The 18,931-nt window shown below is 36.6% G+C and overlaps 1 protein-coding gene and 1 long non-coding RNA gene across 2 annotated transcripts in view; one reads left to right on the top strand and one right to left on the bottom strand.

Moving 5' to 3' along the window:
• The window catches only part of LOC136306322 (uncharacterized), a 70,971-nt gene that overhangs the window by 35,236 nt on the left and 16,804 nt on the right, over positions 1-18,931 (top strand). The window lies entirely within an intron of this gene.
• On the bottom strand, positions 13,707-18,032 carry LOC136338560 (C-X-C motif chemokine 15-like). Its single transcript, XM_066281043.1, has 4 exons — positions 17,947-18,032; positions 17,155-17,284; positions 14,892-14,975; positions 13,707-13,792 (listed from the first exon to the last, which is right to left on the bottom strand). Exons 1-4 carry the CDS (start codon positions 18,005-18,007, stop codon positions 13,780-13,782), a joined length of 288 nt encoding a protein of 95 aa, XP_066137140.1. The 5' UTR covers positions 18,008-18,032; the 3' UTR covers positions 13,707-13,779.

An 18,931-nucleotide genomic window follows, 5' to 3' on the forward strand; every position in this document is an offset into this window, starting at 1 on the left:
ATTCAGATTCTAGTGAATTATGACTACCCTGTGGCAGGCCTGAACACCCAGCTCACCTTTCTACATAACTGCAACACCTACCTTCTTGACTCTATGTGACTGCTACAGGAACACAGCCTAAAACAACACTTATAATTTAAAAACTATTGTCTAAAGCAGGGGTCTCAAACTCGCAACCCGCGGGCTGCATGCGGCCCGCCGAACAATTTTGTGCGGCCCACAGACTAATCCACAAAGTTCAAAATATTTTGGATAAAATTAAGTAAGCCTAGGGGCCTACTTGTATTTTTCATTTCTCTAGCATCCTAGCTAGATATTAGCTTAGTTAACAGCAGTTGTGATGCGAACTACAGTTTCTGGTCGTTTTGTGACACTGAGTAAACTGCATGTACGATTGTGCTTGTTGTACTGATTTTTTTTTTGTTTTCAACTGCAGTGAGAAAAGTGTTGCGTAACAGTTGCCTTTTGTAGACCTAGTGCGGCCCGCCGATTGGCTGTGATCTTGCTCTGCGGCCCACATGCTGAGTTGAGTTTGAGACCCCTGGTCTAAAGCCTATATAGTTAATTCAAGGTGTGGCATAAAGAAACATTGTTTTGAACTCTATAAAACTCCTAAAGGAGAAACTAGAATATTTTAAAAATTATTTTCTTTTTCTGAGTCAAATATTTGATCTGGAATTAATTCACATTTCTGAGCTTGGCATAATAAATCTCTTATTGCATATTTGTTGTTGACAAATCCCTCACAAGCCACACAAACCAAGCTGAGAGTTCAATTAGTATTTTAAATTTTAAATTAGCAGGAAAATAAATCTTTCTAACTGTAAAAAAGATCAACAAACACATTAAGTCAGGAGTTAGATTACTGAGAGTTTAGTTCTGCACTGCTCAATATGGTAGCCATCACCCACAGAGGTTCTTGACATTTAAATTTAAATTAAATAAAAATTAAAAACTTAATTCCTCAGTTGCATTAGCCATTAACCACATTTTAGGTGCTCAACAGTCACATGTGTCTGATGGCTTCTGTATGAGGCAATGTAGATTTATAAAATATCTCCATTATTACAATAAATTCTCTAGGATGACCTTGTTTTAGACCAGTAATTATTTGTTCTTGAGACACTTGAAATGGTTAAAATGTATTGAGGACCTTCAAGACTCTTAAGTATATGAATTATAACTGATATTTATTGTATTAGAAATTAAAACAGAAAATTTTAAATACTAACACATTCAATTACCCATTAGTACAATGAAATCATCACACATCACATAGTCTCTGGAAAACTACATTATACACTCATAAGAGAGTTGGGACTGGGGAGAGGCAAATAACATCTTAGCGTTGTGAAATGTTTTAACCTCACAGACACCATGAAGGGCTCCCATGACCTTCTAAGGGTCCCCAGATCACATTTTGAAAACCATCGAACCTTACTCTGTCCCTACCTCGTTTACTTGTTCCCTTTCCTTCTAAATGCTATGATGCTTATTTTTCCCCAATAAAGATTAATGTTATGCTAAGTATGAAATGTTTGGCAAAATAAAATAAAATCATCTGAGTTCTTTATCAAAGCCAGGCTTCTTTGAGAAGAAGGAAATGAGAATTCTTCTGTCCAGAGACTGCTTGTAATTGAATTAAGGCCTAACCGAGTAATATGATAAATGTATTTGAATTAAGTGACGTTTAATGATGTCTTTGCTTGGTCCTCAACGTATTTTCCTAAACATAAATGAAAATCCCAGTGCCTCAGGCTGAGCAGTGTCAGACAACAACTTGATATTTACACTTTGAATTCTTCCAGTAAAATTTGTATTCGCCGTCATGGCACTATATTGGCCAGGGCCTCTTAAAAGATTACTATGCAGCACAACTGATGAGTTCCAGAAATATCCAAGTCCTGAATCAGATCTAAGACCATTAGAATTATTTCAGAATGTTTTTGGTTTTAGATGAAATGGTCATAGATTCTTCCTACTTGGACCTAAAATTGAGACAATATTACCCAATGCTATACACATCTTGAATTTTCAGAAAAAATACTCTCTATCAATGTAAATACTATTTCTAAAAGTAAAATTGAATTGCTTGTAAAAGCACATTGTAACATTCTAACCAGAATTGACTATAGATGCCTGTAGTAAAAGCTGGCTCTTTTCTGGGACTTTGCAAATGTTCATTCTGGTCGTATTCTGAGTTTGAATAATAAAAAGTCAAGGTAAATTAATAAATTAACTATTAATTAAATCAATGTGATTAATGATCAAATTTGAGAGAAAGAGTCTACAGATTTTACTGGTGTCTGTGATTCCAGTTACCCCTTGCTCTGCTGTCTTTCTATGCCAGTGCATGATATGTGAGGGACACCAGGGAATGAGGGGAAGAAGAATTCCCACTGTGTTGGTAACAGGCAGACCCAGCTGGGGCAGACATTTTACTAGACACAGTTGTTGCCTCTTCTGAGGAGTTCCTGCTAGTCCTTGGCAAGAGAAGTTACTCACTACTAATCTCTTTACTCTGAGAATGACCCAGTCCTGTTTCCTTCTCTTCTCCCTAGACAATACCAGTTAATTCTTCAAATCCTTCAAAAAAATTGTTTTAGGTGAACTGACTGTAAGCCCAACCTCAGAAAGAACCAGGAATGAGCACAATTTTTATTATTATTTATTTGGACCCCATCTAGTTACTTCCCTAGGTTTGCTTTGGAAATGTCTCCATATAAAAACCTCACAAACCCTGGCCGGTTGGCTTAGTGGTAGAGCATCGGCCTGGCGTGCAGGAGTCCTGGGTTCAATTCCCAGCCAGGGCACACAGGAGAAGCGCCCATCTGCTTCTCCATCCCTCTCCCTCTCCTTCCTCTCTGTCTCTCTCTTTCCCTCCCGCAGCCAAGGCTCCATTGGAGCAAAGTTGGCCCAGGCGCTGAGGATGGCTCCATGGCCTCTGCCTCAGGTGCTATAATAGCCCTGGTTGCAACAGAGCAACGCCCAGATGGGCAGAGCATCGCCCCCTGGTGGGCATGCCGGGTGGATCCCGGTCAGGCGCATGCGGGAGTCTGTCTGACTGCCTCCCTGTTTCCAGCTTCAGAAAAATACACACACACACACACACACACACACATACAACACCCCCCCCAAAAAAAAAACCCTCACAAATGTATGATCTGTTATTATGCCTGGGAACATTCAATTCTTGCCATCATGTGATAATTTGACCATGCAAAGAGTTATGAGAACACAGGCTCCTTGCATGTATACTTTTTGTTAATAAATTTTATCCTTTTGTAAGAGATCACTAGGCTCTTTTCTGAGCATTTAGCATGTTATCTAAATAAAGTCTCATGACTCTATGAAATAGATACTGTTACTATATCCAATTCATAGAGAAAGAAAGAGTCTCAGAAAGATTCAGGAACAATTTACCTGAGATTGGATGCCAGGTTATCTGTTTCCAGATGCCTGCTCTATCCCTCCAACGCCATTTGTAGACTTAGCACAAACGAGGTATCTTTTGTTCACCTACCTTATTTTCATTTCTCTCCAAAGTATCTATATCACTGATGTGTGTGTGAACATTTATGTACTGCTTATTAAATGTAAGACACTGTTCTGGACACTTGACATGAATTACTTTATTTAATCAACCCTATGGAGTGATTGTCATCCCATCTTGATTTGATTAGAAAGAGGAAAGGCTTTGTAAAATATATAGTTAATTATACTGTATCACTACAAATTATGTCTGTCTAGTACATTGCAATGGATTAAATCCAAGGTCTTCTAAAGACCTCTTAAGTAATTTATAAATCATTGCAAACAAAATCAGCCTTATGTTAAAATTTGTATTCAGTGTTCATCCGAGTCTTGCTTTTGCTCATTAACAGCATTTTCTTTCACTTCCTAATTGGTGATTGAACATCCCTTTATGTTAGAGAAGTTAATAAACATCCTCCCCTTAGGATCAGTGCCATTCTCTTGCAAAGATGTCAGATCAATGTGTAGTTCAAACTTGTGAGATCATCTTCTTCTGCATTTCCAAATTCACAGGCAGCAAATGTTATTCTACTCTCTTGAGGTGGTCCGATCCATACATCCCTATGCTTCCTCATTTTATCTTTGTGGATGGAGATTACTGGCAATTAAGATAACACATGTTTCTTGTTTTATGCAAATGATTTCCTCCCTTTACCACATCATTTCATATAATGTCATGCAATTTGGCATTCAGTCTTGCTTGACCACATCTGTATAGAATTATGCTCCTTGGGAGTCAAATTCTTTCTTTCCCTGTGAACTAAAGCTACTTTATGAGTTCAGTCAAGTAGCTTGATGAAACATGTTTATTATCACAGGCTGGACTACAGTCATTGACTGTTTCAACAGCTGAGCTTTTTAGAAGAATAAACTAGGGCTGTCACGTTACTTAATGTAAACTCTGGTTAAGTGGAATGTGAGGGGAAAGGCTTGAGAACTTTCCTATTGCTCAAGACGATTCCTTGTTGCGATTGAGGAATGTGGGAAATAACCGCAGCGATTGTTTCAGAGTAGGTTTCTCAAGAAATACTTGGAAATCTTTTTTCAATTAAACAAATCTTAAGTGTCTGCTTTGTGCAAAGCTTAAACTAGTTGCTTCAAGGGATAAGATATTGCACCTGCCATTAAGAAGCCAACGTGAGAAAACCCTGAGTGCACTCCTAAGGAAGAGACGGATGATCCAGGGTTTTGAAGAAGAAACAAGTCATGTATGTACGAGATAAACAAAAGAGCATTGTGGAAACAATGACAGAGCCTCGAAACCATTTTTTTGTTGTTGTTCTTAAATGACTTTATTTAGTTATTTTAATTTTTTATTTAGAAGATTAAATTTAACAGGGTGACATTGATCAACTAGAGTACATAGATTTGGGGCAAACATCTCCACATCATTTGGACAGTCGGTTATGGGTAAACTTTTCCGCAGAATTTGAGGAATTGAGACTGTTGGTTTCCAGTAATAGTAGGCTAGGTTGTTTAGAGTCACACTCCCACAGAAAATAGATAAAAAAGTTTCCTAAAATATTTTTAAAGTATTTTAAAAGTTGTCAAACCAAAAAAAAAAAAAAAAAAAAAAAAGGTTAGAAAAAGATTTGAAGAAAACTAGGAACTCAGAAAATAAGTGGAGGGAATGAAAAAACCTGTTGTCCCTAAAGAGGTTTGCTAATTCCAAAAAATATGAGCTTTAATTTTGATCACCCATATATAATGTGATAGAAGATTGCTTTCCATAAGCTCATAACCCAGGAGATTGCACAGGCAGGATATAAGAGAACCAAGTGCAAACCAACCCTCAACCATATTTCACACTGAATGGTTAAGTCCAGGTAATGTTAAATCTCAAGCTCTAAGATCTAAGGTAGTCTTGGACTGGTAGCAATTTGGAGCACAAATTGACTTGGAGAAAGAATAAGCAGCTTACAGGCACTCAATATCAAGTTCAATTAAATTTATTTGCTTCTGGTAAGGATACGACCACATTCATGCATAAACTGAGAAAGAATCTGCTTGCTTTTGTAATTATCTTAAAATAAGATACTGAGAGAATATTTAAGTCAAGAATATCCAGTTTAGACATCATTCTTGCCACAAAGTAATTTCTATTACAGAACTCAGTATTGAATAGTAATCCCTTTCAAAAAATTTTTATCTTCAAAATACACTCATCACAGATCAATGCCCCTTGAGAACATGTAATAAAAAAGCAACTTGCCTCATGAAGGATGTGACAGACTATTGTGAGGTGTCACATCTGGCACATTCATGCTGTAGCCAGGATCGTTAGCCACTTGAAATATATGAGTGTAAAATACAAAGGTTTTTTTTCTTTAAATCTCCATTGCTGGATCATCTTCAACTTTCTGACTCCTAAATGCTGGCTAAGTTCATCCTGTTACCTCTTCTCAGATGATCTACAATCAAGGCAAAGGTTAACTTACTTAGTTCCATAGCTTTAATGACCACTTGAATGCTGATGCTGCTTCCATTGGTACCTCCACCTCTCGCCTTTCTTCTGAACATCAGAACGGGTGTTTTCAACACACAGATGTCTAACAGGCATCTCAAATCCTGCTTGTCTAAAAAGAACTCTAGCTTTCCTCCAACACAGACTTGCCTTTCCCTAATCTTTATTTAGTAAAAGGCACCACCATTCACTCAGTTGCTAAGACCAAAACTGTGTTGCCTGCCTTGATGCTTCGCTGTTTTGTACATCCTGCATCAAATCAATCAGCAGATACTGTTGACTCTATCTTCAGAATATATTACTTATTCAATAGTTCTTATTCCTCCTCCTGTTAACTCCTTAGTCCAAGCCATGATCGCGGTGCCAAATGAGCTACTGTAACAGCCACCAAACTTGTCTCTTTGCCTTCACTCTTCCCCCCACCCTCACTGCTCTCCATACTCTAGCCAGGCTGATATTTTAAAATGAAACAGAACATTTCACTCTCTTGCTCTCAGTCTTCCAATGGCTTCTCACTATCCTAACAAAAAAAATCTAAAATCTTTTTTATGTTTGCAAAGTCCTTTATTAAAGTCCCTAGCTACCATTTCGGCTTTATTTCTGAGATCCTTCCTCTCATTTATTCCATTATTTCAACTTTTTCCCCTTATTCTATTTCACACTTGCTACTCACGGTTTCATTTCAGCAATTTTGCTCCTGCTCTTCCCTCTGCCAGAAATGTTCTTCCACCAGAAAGTCCCATGACTTCTTTCATCACTTTATTATTATTTTTGTCCAAATGACACCCTCTTCATAAAAGTATTTCTAAAATATTCTAGCAATTTCCTTGTCTATTTATTTTTCTTCCTTGCCTTATGTCATTTTTTTCTATATTAATGTCAGAGTCAACATTTCTATGGTTAGCTATTTTGTATATAAATACATTATACTTAACTTGAATTTCATGTCCAGATTTATAATTTTGCATTTATTTTATTCACTGTCTTATTTATTGGCCAATTCTCTCTTCGAATGATCCATTTTGGAAAATATTTTGTGTGTTTACCACTAGAGAAAAAGGGAGGCATCACAACTCCACTTGTGGCTGTCTGTGTGTGCACTAATAACAGACATACAGTGACCAATCACACCAACAGGCTTTACAAGAAGTACTGTGATTGGTCATTGATCATGATGGTGACTTCTACAATTGCTTTCAGTTGGTGATGCTAGCTTAAATCAGGAAAACAGTAGGTGAGAAGTTGGAGGTGGTCAAATTCTATATATTTTTAAAGGTAGACACCACAGGATTTCCTGACAAAAATAATATGCAATATGTAAATAAAGAGAACTGAAGAAAACCTTCAAGATTTTTAGCCTATTGAAAAGATGAAGTTGCCATGGACTGTTGGAGAAAGTTGTAGATAGACCAGGGTAATGTACATGTTAACTCTGAGACATCTGTTAGATATTCAAGTGGAGATGTGGAGTAGGACATTAGATAGACAACTCTGGAGTTCAGGAGAGGTTTCCAGGGTGGAGTTATAAGTATGGGAGTGATTGGTCCATAGATGATATTTGAAGTCATGAGACTGAATGAAATCACCAAGATGTGTTCTTTTTCTCTTCCTCTACCTTCAATTTCCTCTCCTTCTCTAGCAAGAGGGCAATTTTTTCTTACTTAACTGGTAGTGTTTGTGGTTTTTTCCTGGCTGATACTGGCTTGTCATGCATTATTTTATAACCAGCTGCACATGTTAACTTTTATGAGTATGTTGGTTAATTCTCCAAATATCCTCACACAAAATACCCTACACCATTCTATTTCTTGATGAGACAAGGAGGGATGAGGGCTCCATTTAATTTCTTATGAACCCCTCCTCCAAACATTTCTCCCCGTAGCACTATACCTCCAGCTTCTTTCTTCTATAGTGAGGCTTAAGTAATTATTTTCTCATCCATTATCCAAAATATATTGTAATGTAGTTAAATCTCTTTTACGGTGAAAAACTGTATGTATATAGCACTTTTGTATACAAATATACCTAGTATGTTCTTTAATTTATTGATTTTTAGCAGAAGAGAAAGGAAGAGAGAGACAGAGAGTGAGAGAGAAAGGAACATGGATCTGTTCCTGTATGTGCCCTGACATGGGATCAAACCAGCAACCTCTGTGCTTCAGGATGATGCTCTAACCCAATGTCCTATCCAGCCAGGGCTGTACTATATTTTGCATAGAAATATGTGTATAGCATTTTTATATAAAATACAAAATATTTATGTACAGATATATTTAATATAAAATACTATATATGGCTTTTACTTAATATATACATACACAAACATAAATGCATATAATACACACATCCACAAACACACACATATATCCATGAGTAAAGTCTAAAGTTACATTTATGCTTCCCAGAGGATGACACTGTCATAATGTATAGATCCATTTTAAAACGTAAACTACTTTAAAACATCCTAGACTGAAAATAATTTTTTAAATGTGGATTTATTATCCTTAGAAATGATGTATGTGACTCACTCATTAAGAAGTCTGTGTTCCAGAAGTCCAGAACTAGAGAATATATGTTTTGGAGAGGGGTGGATAGTAGGAGGCAGCTTTCTTTTCTTATCACAATAACTTTCTATATAGCAGATTTTTTTTTTGAGTAAAGGGAATTTAGCAGAGGCGTTTTAAAAAAATAAAAAGATTATTGTAGAAAATCTTTTGAAAAATTGAGTCATTGGGCTTAAAAGTGGATCTCCTGGGGAAGGAAACTGTAGGTTACGGTCCAACACAAGTTTGTCAAATAACTGTAAGGTGTTAATTCATGTATAATAATAAAGACAATAAGAATGATGAAAATTAAGTTTTACAACTTTTTCAGAAAGCATTCAACCTTGATTTAGATGTATAGAAAAAAACAAAGATATCTAGATCTTAATTAAAAGGAGTAAAAGGATGAGTTCTAATAACAGTATTAGTAAGAACTAATTTTCAGACATTACTTGTCTGAAATCACATATCTTATAAATAATAGAACTAGTAGGGTCTGTGTACCTTCCCCCACCCCCGATACTGTTTTAACTATTAAATGTTACCACTTTCCCACATTAACATATTAAGACAGGTGGGTGGGGCAGCACTAATGAAAAGCATGCTTTTCTTAAGATATCTAGCAGGTTAAACTTTGAAAAACTCTTTGAACCTAAAGAAAAAAAAATTACAGTGAAGAAATGTAATTATATATCATTAAATAGATAATGTTTGAACCACACACTTAAGGAAGCAAAATTTTCTTGTAAAACCAATCAAATAAATCAGTGAATCCCTAACCCTGATTTCTTCTTCGTAATCCACGATATCCTTTAGACACTGTCTCATATTAGGCATAATTAACACCAGCAAAATTGGGTGGCCCTGATAGTCTATTACAAATGTACATTAAAAAAAACACAGAGCAATTCGATTTTCTTCTACAACTAATTCAGTGAGAGCCATACCATTTTAGCAAAACCACGTATTTCCAAGAGACCGGTGGCTGATTTGACTTCCCTGGAGACCTCCCTTTGGAGCACTTACCACCTAGGAGGTCACACTTAAGCATTCCACTTTTATTTGCATTTTGGCTCGTAGAGGTTCACTACAGTGTAGATGGGTGTGAATTTTATTTTTCTATCCTGCTTAAACTCTTTTGGGGTGAACATGGGAGTTTCATTTCAACCATTAATCTTTCAAATATTACTTACTTTTCACCCATTTTCCTTCTCCTCACTGTCCGAACTATTAATACTTTCAGAAATAAGCTGGATAGTCTCATGCTATTATCGAAGTCTCTTAACCTCATTTTTGTATCTACTATATTTGTATCTCTGTTGCATCCTAGATGTATTTAAAATAATTGTCTCTCTAGCTGAATCAGATCTGCTGCTTAAGCCATCCAATGAGATTTTACTTTATGTCATTCTATTTTTATTTCTAAAAGTTCCTCGGTCTTTCTTTTTTACTTTACTATTCCTTTACCTACTGTCTGCCCCCCAACAATCTTCGTGATTTCATAATATCTTATCCTTTCTTTATGATTCAATTCTGTCTTGGATGGCAAATGATTTGAAACATATTTATAAGTCTCCTTGTTGATTTTAACACTTTTAGTTTAGGGCTGTTGTTTATTGGCGGGTCTTAACACTTGTTTAGGGTGAATGATTTCTCTAAAGTTTTATAAATTTGGACCATGGGCTCATCTTCAGTGTGGTTTTATCATGGAGATTCCTGCAGGGCCCTGCTGCTGGGGCAGTTTTATTGTCATTTCTGCCAAACATTTTTCTGGCCTGCCTTCTATGCTACCTGGGTGTTAGAACGGGATTCTGAGCCTGCTTGAAGGTAAACTCTTAGGAGAGACTTTTCAGGGGGAAAGTTGTGGTGTTGTTTTTTTCCCAATCATTGTTTCTGTTGAAGCAGACATGCTTCCTTATCAAAAACCTATGTTTTTAGGAGCTTTAGTTTTACTGAAGGTTCTGATTTTCATACAAGGATCTCTGTTACAACTTTCAGTTTTACCAAGATGAACAATCATGTCACTGTCCTGATGTGAGATTAAAACATCAACTTCTAGGTTATTGATACAAATATCTTCGTTCCTCAGTCTGCACAACCTACATCACTTACTTAAGAAAATTTCCCTCCTACTTTCTGCTTCCGTTTCTGAGGGGTCTGGGGGAAGTTCCTGAGATTTTCCTACTTTCTGGAGAATTAAGCTATTCATTTGAAAAGACTTAATTCATATCTTATCTAGTATAAGGGTTTCTAGGATATTTTGTCCATTTTTTTTTTAAGTACACCACCTTCTGGAACTTCAAAAGTGCCATATTCATTTACCCTTCCCTTAGTTTTGAGAAGAGTGCTCTCAGTTGTAGAGAGGCCGCTGAGTAGTCTGCCAGCTGCTGTGGGAAATGGCCGGCCTCCCTCAGGTGGCTCCTGATGGCTCTGTCTCTGTGGCGTGCTCCTGCTCTCCTGTCCACAGGGCTCTAGACAGTAAGTGGGTGCCTGGCTCAACTGTGCTAACTGGATCCTTTTCTCTTAAAATTTGGAATTTTATATTCTAAAATACTCTGAATCTTCTACTTGTGGTTCTAAGATAGGTCTTCTATTGAGCTCAATTCAGAGCTAATTGTTAGTGTACAGCTTAATAACATAATTATTTCTCTTGCCATGATCCATAGCAATGAAACTTGCCACCTGCTTCTGTGGCTTGGTCTATATACTTGTGGATAAAACAATGAACAAGTACTGTAAAACTGGCTTTATTGGCCCTGGCAGGTTGGCTCAGTGGTAGAGCGTCGGCCTGGCATACAAAAGTCCCGGGTTCCATTCCCGGCCAGGGCACACAGGAGAAGCGCCCATCTGCTTCTCCACCCCTCCCCCTCTCCTTCCTCTCTGTCTCTCTCTTCCCCTCCCGCAGCCAAGGCTCCATTGGAGCAAAGATAGCCCGGGCACTGGGGATGGCTCCCTGGCCTCTGCCCCAGGCGCTAGAGTGGCTCTGGTCGAGGCAGAGCGGCACCCCGGAGGGACAGAGCATCGCCCCCTGGTGGACAGAACATCGCCCCCTGGTGGGCGTGCCGGGTGGATCCCGGTTGGGCACATGCGGGAGTCTGTCTGACTGTCTCTCCCCGTTTCCAGCTTCGGGGAAAAAAACAAAACAAAACAAAACAACAACAAAAAAAAGCTGGCTTTATTAAGAACCAATTGAGAAGTAACTTAATAATTTTAATAATAAAATGGTAACACTTCATGATATTTTATGCTAGCTTTCAAAGCAACTTGAACTCTATTAACTGCTTTGAACAACCTTGTGAGGGATGGAAATGCTCTGTTTCGTTCTGTTTTGCCGTGTGTTCACACTTACAACCCAGGATAGAGAAGTTCGGATACTTACTCAGAACCATAGCACCACAATCTTTTCTTGCCTGTGGCTGTTTGTGCTTCTCACCTATCCAAAGAGCAATAGTTTCTCCTGAGGAAGTGTGTTTTCTCTTTCAGTCCACTTGGCTTAGTTTGCCCTTTCACACTTACTGATGCACATGTGCAGTGGTTGAGTCCTTTGGCGGTACCTGCCTGACTCAGAAAAACTGTCACTTCTCTGGAAGCTGTTTATGCATTCTACAGTGGTGGGTCCCTGATGGCCTCGTTATCACCATGGAACTATGTTCCCTTGGCTACAGTTGATTGGACCTGTGTAGATACCTGAAGTATTACAGCCAATAAGGTCTTCTATCCTAAAAGTGGAAAATTGAATCCTAGGGAAAGCAAGCTACTTTTTGTAGATGACTTGCCATAGAGACCAGAGAGCAGAGAGAAAGAAAGAAACCTCAAGCCAACAGAGAGAGGCAAATATACAACAGATGATTAGAAAATTTCAAAGAACTCTAGTGCCAATAGACTGAATCTCTTTCTACTCCATACGGAATGTTTGTGTTTCCTCAAAGTTCATGTTGAAACCCAAATCTCAATGTGATGGTATTTGAAGGTGGGGCTTTAGGTCAAGAGCATTTCTAGTGCCCTTAAGACACCTGAAGCTAGCTCTCTCTTTTTCCACCACAAGAAGACAGCAAGAGGATGGCCATCTGTAAACCAGAAATAAGGCCTTCACCAGCAACCTGACCATGGTGGCGCCCTGACCTTGGGTTTCCAGGCTCCAGACTGTAAGAAAAGAAATGTTTGCTGTTTAAGCCACCCAGTCCATGGTGGTCTGTCATAGTACCATGACTAAGACGCTCTCTGAAGCAACAAGCCCAGTCATTGATTCATGAGACTATCATTCATCTATTAACACATTTTTTTCCTTCAGAAACAGTGAAAAAAAAAGTGATGTTTATTCACTCAATATGGTGTTACATGCACAGAAATTCTAAGAAGTTCAATTATGAGAACATTGCTTTAGCTCTGTTTCCCATCTCTTCTTTCTGAGGCAGCATCTCTGTGATCTTCCCTGGGTCTTGATGGTCATAAATTACCCCCCCTCCTCTCCTCATGTGATAACTTTACAATTTCCTAGGATGAATCATTTCTACTTTTGGCTGATGTTATCTATTAGTTTTGCTTAATTTAACAATGCATTCTTAAAATTTAAGATAATTTTATTATACAAATGTATGACGTGCCATTTCTTATATTTCAGATTTTACAATGAATGAAAAATTCTTCTAAAAGGAGTATTTTAGTTTTAAACACTGTAGATAAATAATTCTTACTTTATATTGAGATCCAAGGTTGTGAGTGACTAAAATGGGGTGGAGGTTAAGACCTTTGGAACTCGAAAGATTGAGCATTCAGACCAGAGTGTTGATAAGTTAATTAAAATATATATATATACTGATGTTATTAAGGACATTGAAGGATGGGGTAGAGAGAAAACCAGTGATCAAATGCCACACCAGGAAGGAAGTTAAATGGAACAAAGGTTGGTAGGGGAGATCATGGAGGAGGTGAAATCTGTTAAGATATATTGAGCTTAACAGAGAAACCTCTTACCTATTATGTGGGTTTTGAGAGCTATCCTTCCTGCCAAATAGAAATTTCATCACCTTTCCCTCCATTATTCCCCTCAAACACAACCAGTCACCGGATTAAAAAGCAATCTTTAGGTCTGCAGGATAAATAGAGAAAGCAGTTCATTATACTTCTAAATGAGCATTAATTGCTGTTACTTTCAAAGAAAATTCTGAAGATTGTCCAAGCTCATGATGAAACCCAGGGCTCTTGATATCCATAGGGTGTGATGTTCCTGTGTGGCCATCAGTTAGGGGCACTACAATATAAGCAGAGTGATATGTAACTACACAGAGACACAGGATGACTCATGCGTAGTCCCTTGTAAAAAAAAAATAATAATGAAGTCTTTGTATTGGTAAGCAGCAAACTAACAATAGCCACAATTAAATACTTTACTTACATTATCTCTACTTCTCTCATGACAGATCAAAGTAAGAACAATTGAAAGCATTCTAAGCCTCAATGTTAAGTAAATTATCCAGAATGATATAACTCAAAGCTGGTGGATCTGGAACACTAAACCATAGCTACAGGATTAAAACACCCAAGGTCTTCCCCCCACATTCAGTCACTTAACTGCCAAGGTGACCCTCAGGTGAAACATAAGTTTCACATAACCTTCATTTGTTTTCCTTTTTATTTTTCTATTTTATAAAAGCCACAAAATGTAGTTTCTCTTCATTATGACTTCTTTATGACTTCATTATGACTTCTTTGTCATTACTTCTTTCTTCTTACTATTGCTATGTTTTAAAAGTCTTAAAAAGTACTTTTTTCATATGTTAATTCAAACTCACTCCAGTTATCACTTACTTGCCCTCACTATACCTGCTCCATGCACCAATCGACAAATTGAACATGGAGTTTCATTTCTAGACTGTTGTCAGAAATACATTTTTTCGAAGGGGGGGGGAATATTTTTTTCTTAAAATTTCTTTCATCAAATGAGTCAGTTGCCTTCCTAGCTGGTCTGCATAAAATAGCTTTTAATAATTTTAAATCACTTTCATATTTCAAGGAGGGCATTTGTAACACATTGATTTTGATATCATGTTAAATAGAAGGTCTTGACCAGTAGTTCTTAAACTTAAGCATGCATCAGAATCACCTACAGAGCTTGCTAAAACAGACTGTTGGGCCCACCCTCAGTTTCTGGTTCAATAGTTTGGAGGTGAAGCCAAGAATTTGAATCTAACAAATTGTCAGGTAATGTTAATTTTGCTGGTCTGGGGACTATTGGATTCTCTTGTAGACTTATTCAAATATTTGTAATTTTTTATTTTTAAATAAATACTTAATTAAAAGAAAACAGAAGGCACAAATATGAATGTGAGAATCTCTGTCAGTAATTGTACCTGTCTTTAATCTTTTTGGTAATAGCCATCACCCAGTCAGCCTTAGGATCCAAACAAATTAATTTCCCATCTTTCAGTGTGGCTCTGAAAATGAAAGAGTGTTTTGGTTAAATTATAATTGTCCTTAATAATGATTTAAATTTATTAATTAGAATTTCTACAACAGTTGATGCATATGCTTGAACTGAACACAATTTTCTCAAAATATATTAATCATATTATTAGAACATGTAGAACATGACTTTTAGTCACATCAGTATGTACAACTAAATTATTTTTAATCAACTAATAAAGACCAACATCTTTTCTTAGAGAATTTTTAGGTATTAATTAATCAGCAAACATATATTGGTCTTAGGATGTAAAAGGTACAGTGCTAAACTCTGGAAAATTATTAACCACTTACTATACACTTCATAATTATATCTATGCTATTTTTGTCAGTTTATAGGTCTTCGGTAAGCTTGAGCAAGGGGTTAATGGCTCTGCTTGAATTGCCTAGTCAAAGCTCATATGAGAAGCAATTAATGAGCAACTAAAGTGCCACAACTACAAGTTGATGCTTTTCATTGCTCTCTCTTCCTAAATCTCTCTCTCTCTGTCCCCACTTCTCAACAAGAGAGAGAGAGAGAGAGAGAGAGAGAGAGAGAGAAAGCAGGGAGTTGTCTCTGTGAGTAGCATAAGAGGAAGTGAAAAAGATTTAAAGCATGAGATAAATTCGAGAGACAGATTGGAAAGAAGCTTCTAGAAGCTGAGAGCAACCCTGAGCCAAGAATATGAATACTTAGTCTTACAACTGCAAAGAATTCAACCAACAACATAAATAATCTTGAAAGTGGATTCTTCCCCAGAGGAGAAGAATTCTTCATCAGATGGGACTTGAACCCAGCTGACACCTTCACTTTAGCCCCTTATGAAACCCAAAGAATTATCACCTCAAAAAACCAAAACAAACAAACAAAAAATAATTATGTGACATGATAAAGGTGTTAGCTAACAGTCCAGGCACCTGGACTGCTGACTTTCAGAATGATGAAATAATAAACAGATTTATTTTAAGTCACTCAGTAGTGGTGATGTGTTACTAAGCAATGAACAACTAAAATAGCATGCATGATAAAGTTTACAATTTTTATAAAGCTTCAATAAAATGCAGAAGTGTTTCTCACAGCCTCTAGGGTCTTTATTTGTAGGCCTGTACCCCTGTATCGTTACAGAGGAGGACCATGTATCTTTGTTTGTTATGCATGTTCATTGACTTCAAAGTTCACTCAGAAGAATTCATACCCTAATCATGTTCCTATTTGAGAGCCTTTTATTTTTGGAGAGGGTACATGATGTTTTTAGAAATGAGAACATAGACTCTGGACAATTACCTTTCCATACTGTGCAGGGAAAATGCTCAGATGCAGCTGCCTATACTCTTAATTTAGTATGTTTGTAAGCAATGCCAGTTGAAAAGTACAATACTACAAAAAACTCTAATAGATATTTTTTCCCCAAAGAAAATACATGCATGATCAACAGAAATGAAAAGGTGGTTAATATAATTTGTCGTTAGGGAAATGCCAATCAAAACCACCGTGAGCTATCCTTTCACACCTGCTAGGATGGCTATCATCAGAAAGACAAGATAAATGCTGGCGAAGATGTAGAAAAAGGGAACACTTGTGCTCTTGTGCTCTTCTGGTGGGATTGTAAACTGGTCCACTGAGAAAAATAGTATGAAAAATATCAAAAATAAAACTACATAATCTATCAATTCCATTTCTGGGAACATAGCCAAAAAAACCCCACAAAAATTAATTAAGATATCCTCAAAAGGATATCTTCTTCACCATATTCATAGCAACATTATTTATAAGAGCTAAGGCATGAAAACAACCTAAGTGTTCATTGATGGATGAATACATAAAGAAGATGTCATATATATATATATATATATATATATATATATATATAGTTAGTTAAGAGAGTAGATCTTAAGAATTTTTATGACAAGAAAAAATATATTTTCCTTTCTTTTTCTTTTTATTGCATCTATATGTATCTATATGTAGTTTCCTGTATCTATATAAGTTTATGGGAACTAACTAGACTTATGATAGTTATTTCACAATATATTAGTTCAAACCATTATTCTGTACATCCTAAACTTGTAATGTATATCAATTTTATCTTAATACAACTGGGGGAAAGTTAAAGGGAAAGGAAAAGTCCAATAATAGAAGTTTCCATCCTCCCCCATATCTTCACTACTTACATAATTTCTTCTCTGCTGCAACGGGCGCCTTCAGGTATCAACTGAACATTAGTAATGAATTTTGGAGGAATAAAGTCAGAATATGTCTGAACACACTGACATCGCAACTCTTGACTCTCACAGGGATCAGCTATGTGAGGAAAAAAATAACAAAACCCTGATTAAGAACAAAGACAGCTATGATGCTTAATTCTTTATTTGAAATGTGAAATCACTGCAACAGGACACTCAACACACAAAATAAGTACTGATAGAAATATTTAGGAGACAATCACACAAACCTAATCATCCGATATCATGATGGCCAACAAACATTTATTGAGCATCTACTACATTTGAAAAACTGATAATACTAGTTCAATAATTCTTTAAGTATAAGTAGGTATGGTCAATAAGAAAACTTATTTAATGGTAAAGTTGAATTTATTTTCTTAATGAAGAGACATAAACATCAAGGTTTTGTGTGAATTCTATCAGTTAAAGGTGACGATTTCTAGCTACCTACCATCATTAAAATAGTCTAACCCTATTTGCAGTAATGTTCCTACTGTAATCTCTAGTAAGAAAAATGCAGACCATTACCATCAAATATTTCTAGAAAGTTAAACATATTTTTAAAAATTAATTTAAGAAATTTTTGACACTCTGCAAACTAAATATATGTTTTGTTTAGATATTGATTTCACAATTTCTACATTTTGCCCAATGTCAAATACAATCTCATTAGACTTAAAATCTTCTCTAAACTTTTCAGTACCTAGAAGAAAAGGACAAAAGGCCTGGTTGGCTTACCAAAGATGTCCAGGACAAGGACAGCCAGAAGTAGAACTGTCCATGAGCTCTCAGCTGCCATGTCTGTGCTACACCTTGATCCTTGTCTGAATGGCGGAATCCACACGACAGCCCTCTTTTATGTGCTGTCAGTAGCCCTGAGAGTTTTTTGTTGTTCCTGCATTCTCTCTCCCCACTGAAGAGTGAAAAGAGCAGTTTATAAAGGGTCATGTTTGACACTTAGAAGCCAAAATGAAAACTGGGTTTGTTTTTCAAGTTTTGTTTAAATTGGGGCTTGGGGAAGAATGAAGTGAATTCGTTGAATAGAAAAATGAACCTATTGCTTCCTGAGTGTGGTGAAACTATGTAATTGTGAAGGGGTCAGTTCCAGCGCTAGTTAATGGTGACCTACAGAATGGAATCACAAGAATGTCTATATATTTTTTGAAAGGTTATATTTGTACAAAGTAGGAAATTAAGATTCTTTTCCTCAACAAGTATTTGCTTTTGGCTTTTTATGCCTATTTGCACAATGCAACTCAAGGTAATGATAGAATCTGCTAAGCTTTAACTATACTTAGAGTACAGATAACCTACAAAGAAACTGAAGTTCAGACTACAATAACCCTTGTCCTCCTAAGAATAGCAAACTACAGTTTACTTTTGGTTTGAAGGCAGCAGTTTCAATTAACTTGACACTGAATTATCTAACAGGAAACTATGAGCTTTAATTTTTTTCTTTAAGAGTTATAAGTGACCTGAATTATATCATACTGACCACATTAATTTTTGGCATTAACAAATCAAATGCTAAAGTATTTGTATTAATTTCCCAAGTTGCCATAGCAAGTACCACAGATTAGGTGGCTTAAAATTAGAAAGTTTTGTTTCAGAATCCAGGAGAGTAGAAGTACAAAATCAAGGTTGATTCTTTCTTAAGGGTGTGAGTAACAGAACTATTCTAAGCATCGTTCCTTGGCTGGTAAATGGTCATCTTCATCTCCAC

This window comes from Saccopteryx bilineata, chromosome 5, assembly GCF_036850765.1.
Source record: "Saccopteryx bilineata isolate mSacBil1 chromosome 5, mSacBil1_pri_phased_curated, whole genome shotgun sequence".
In the NCBI taxonomy this organism is placed as follows: Eukaryota; Metazoa; Chordata; class Mammalia; order Chiroptera; family Emballonuridae; genus Saccopteryx; species Saccopteryx bilineata.

What these genes read in the sequence shown, in the direction of transcription:
- LOC136338560 (XM_066281043.1), bottom strand. Translation starts at nt 18,007, where the DNA reads ATGGCAGCTGAGAGCTCATGGACAGTTCTACTTCTGGCTGTCCTTGTC. An exon ending in CCTTGTCCTGGACATCTTTG is followed by an intron (nt 17,285 to 17,946) that starts GTAAGCCAACCA and finishes TTCCTCACATAG; the next exon opens with CTGATCCCTGTGAGAGTCAA. An exon ending in TGCAGCAGAGAAGAAATTAT is followed by an intron (nt 14,976 to 17,154) that starts GTAAGTAGTGAA and finishes TTTCATTTTCAG; the next exon opens with AGCCACACTGAAAGATGGGA.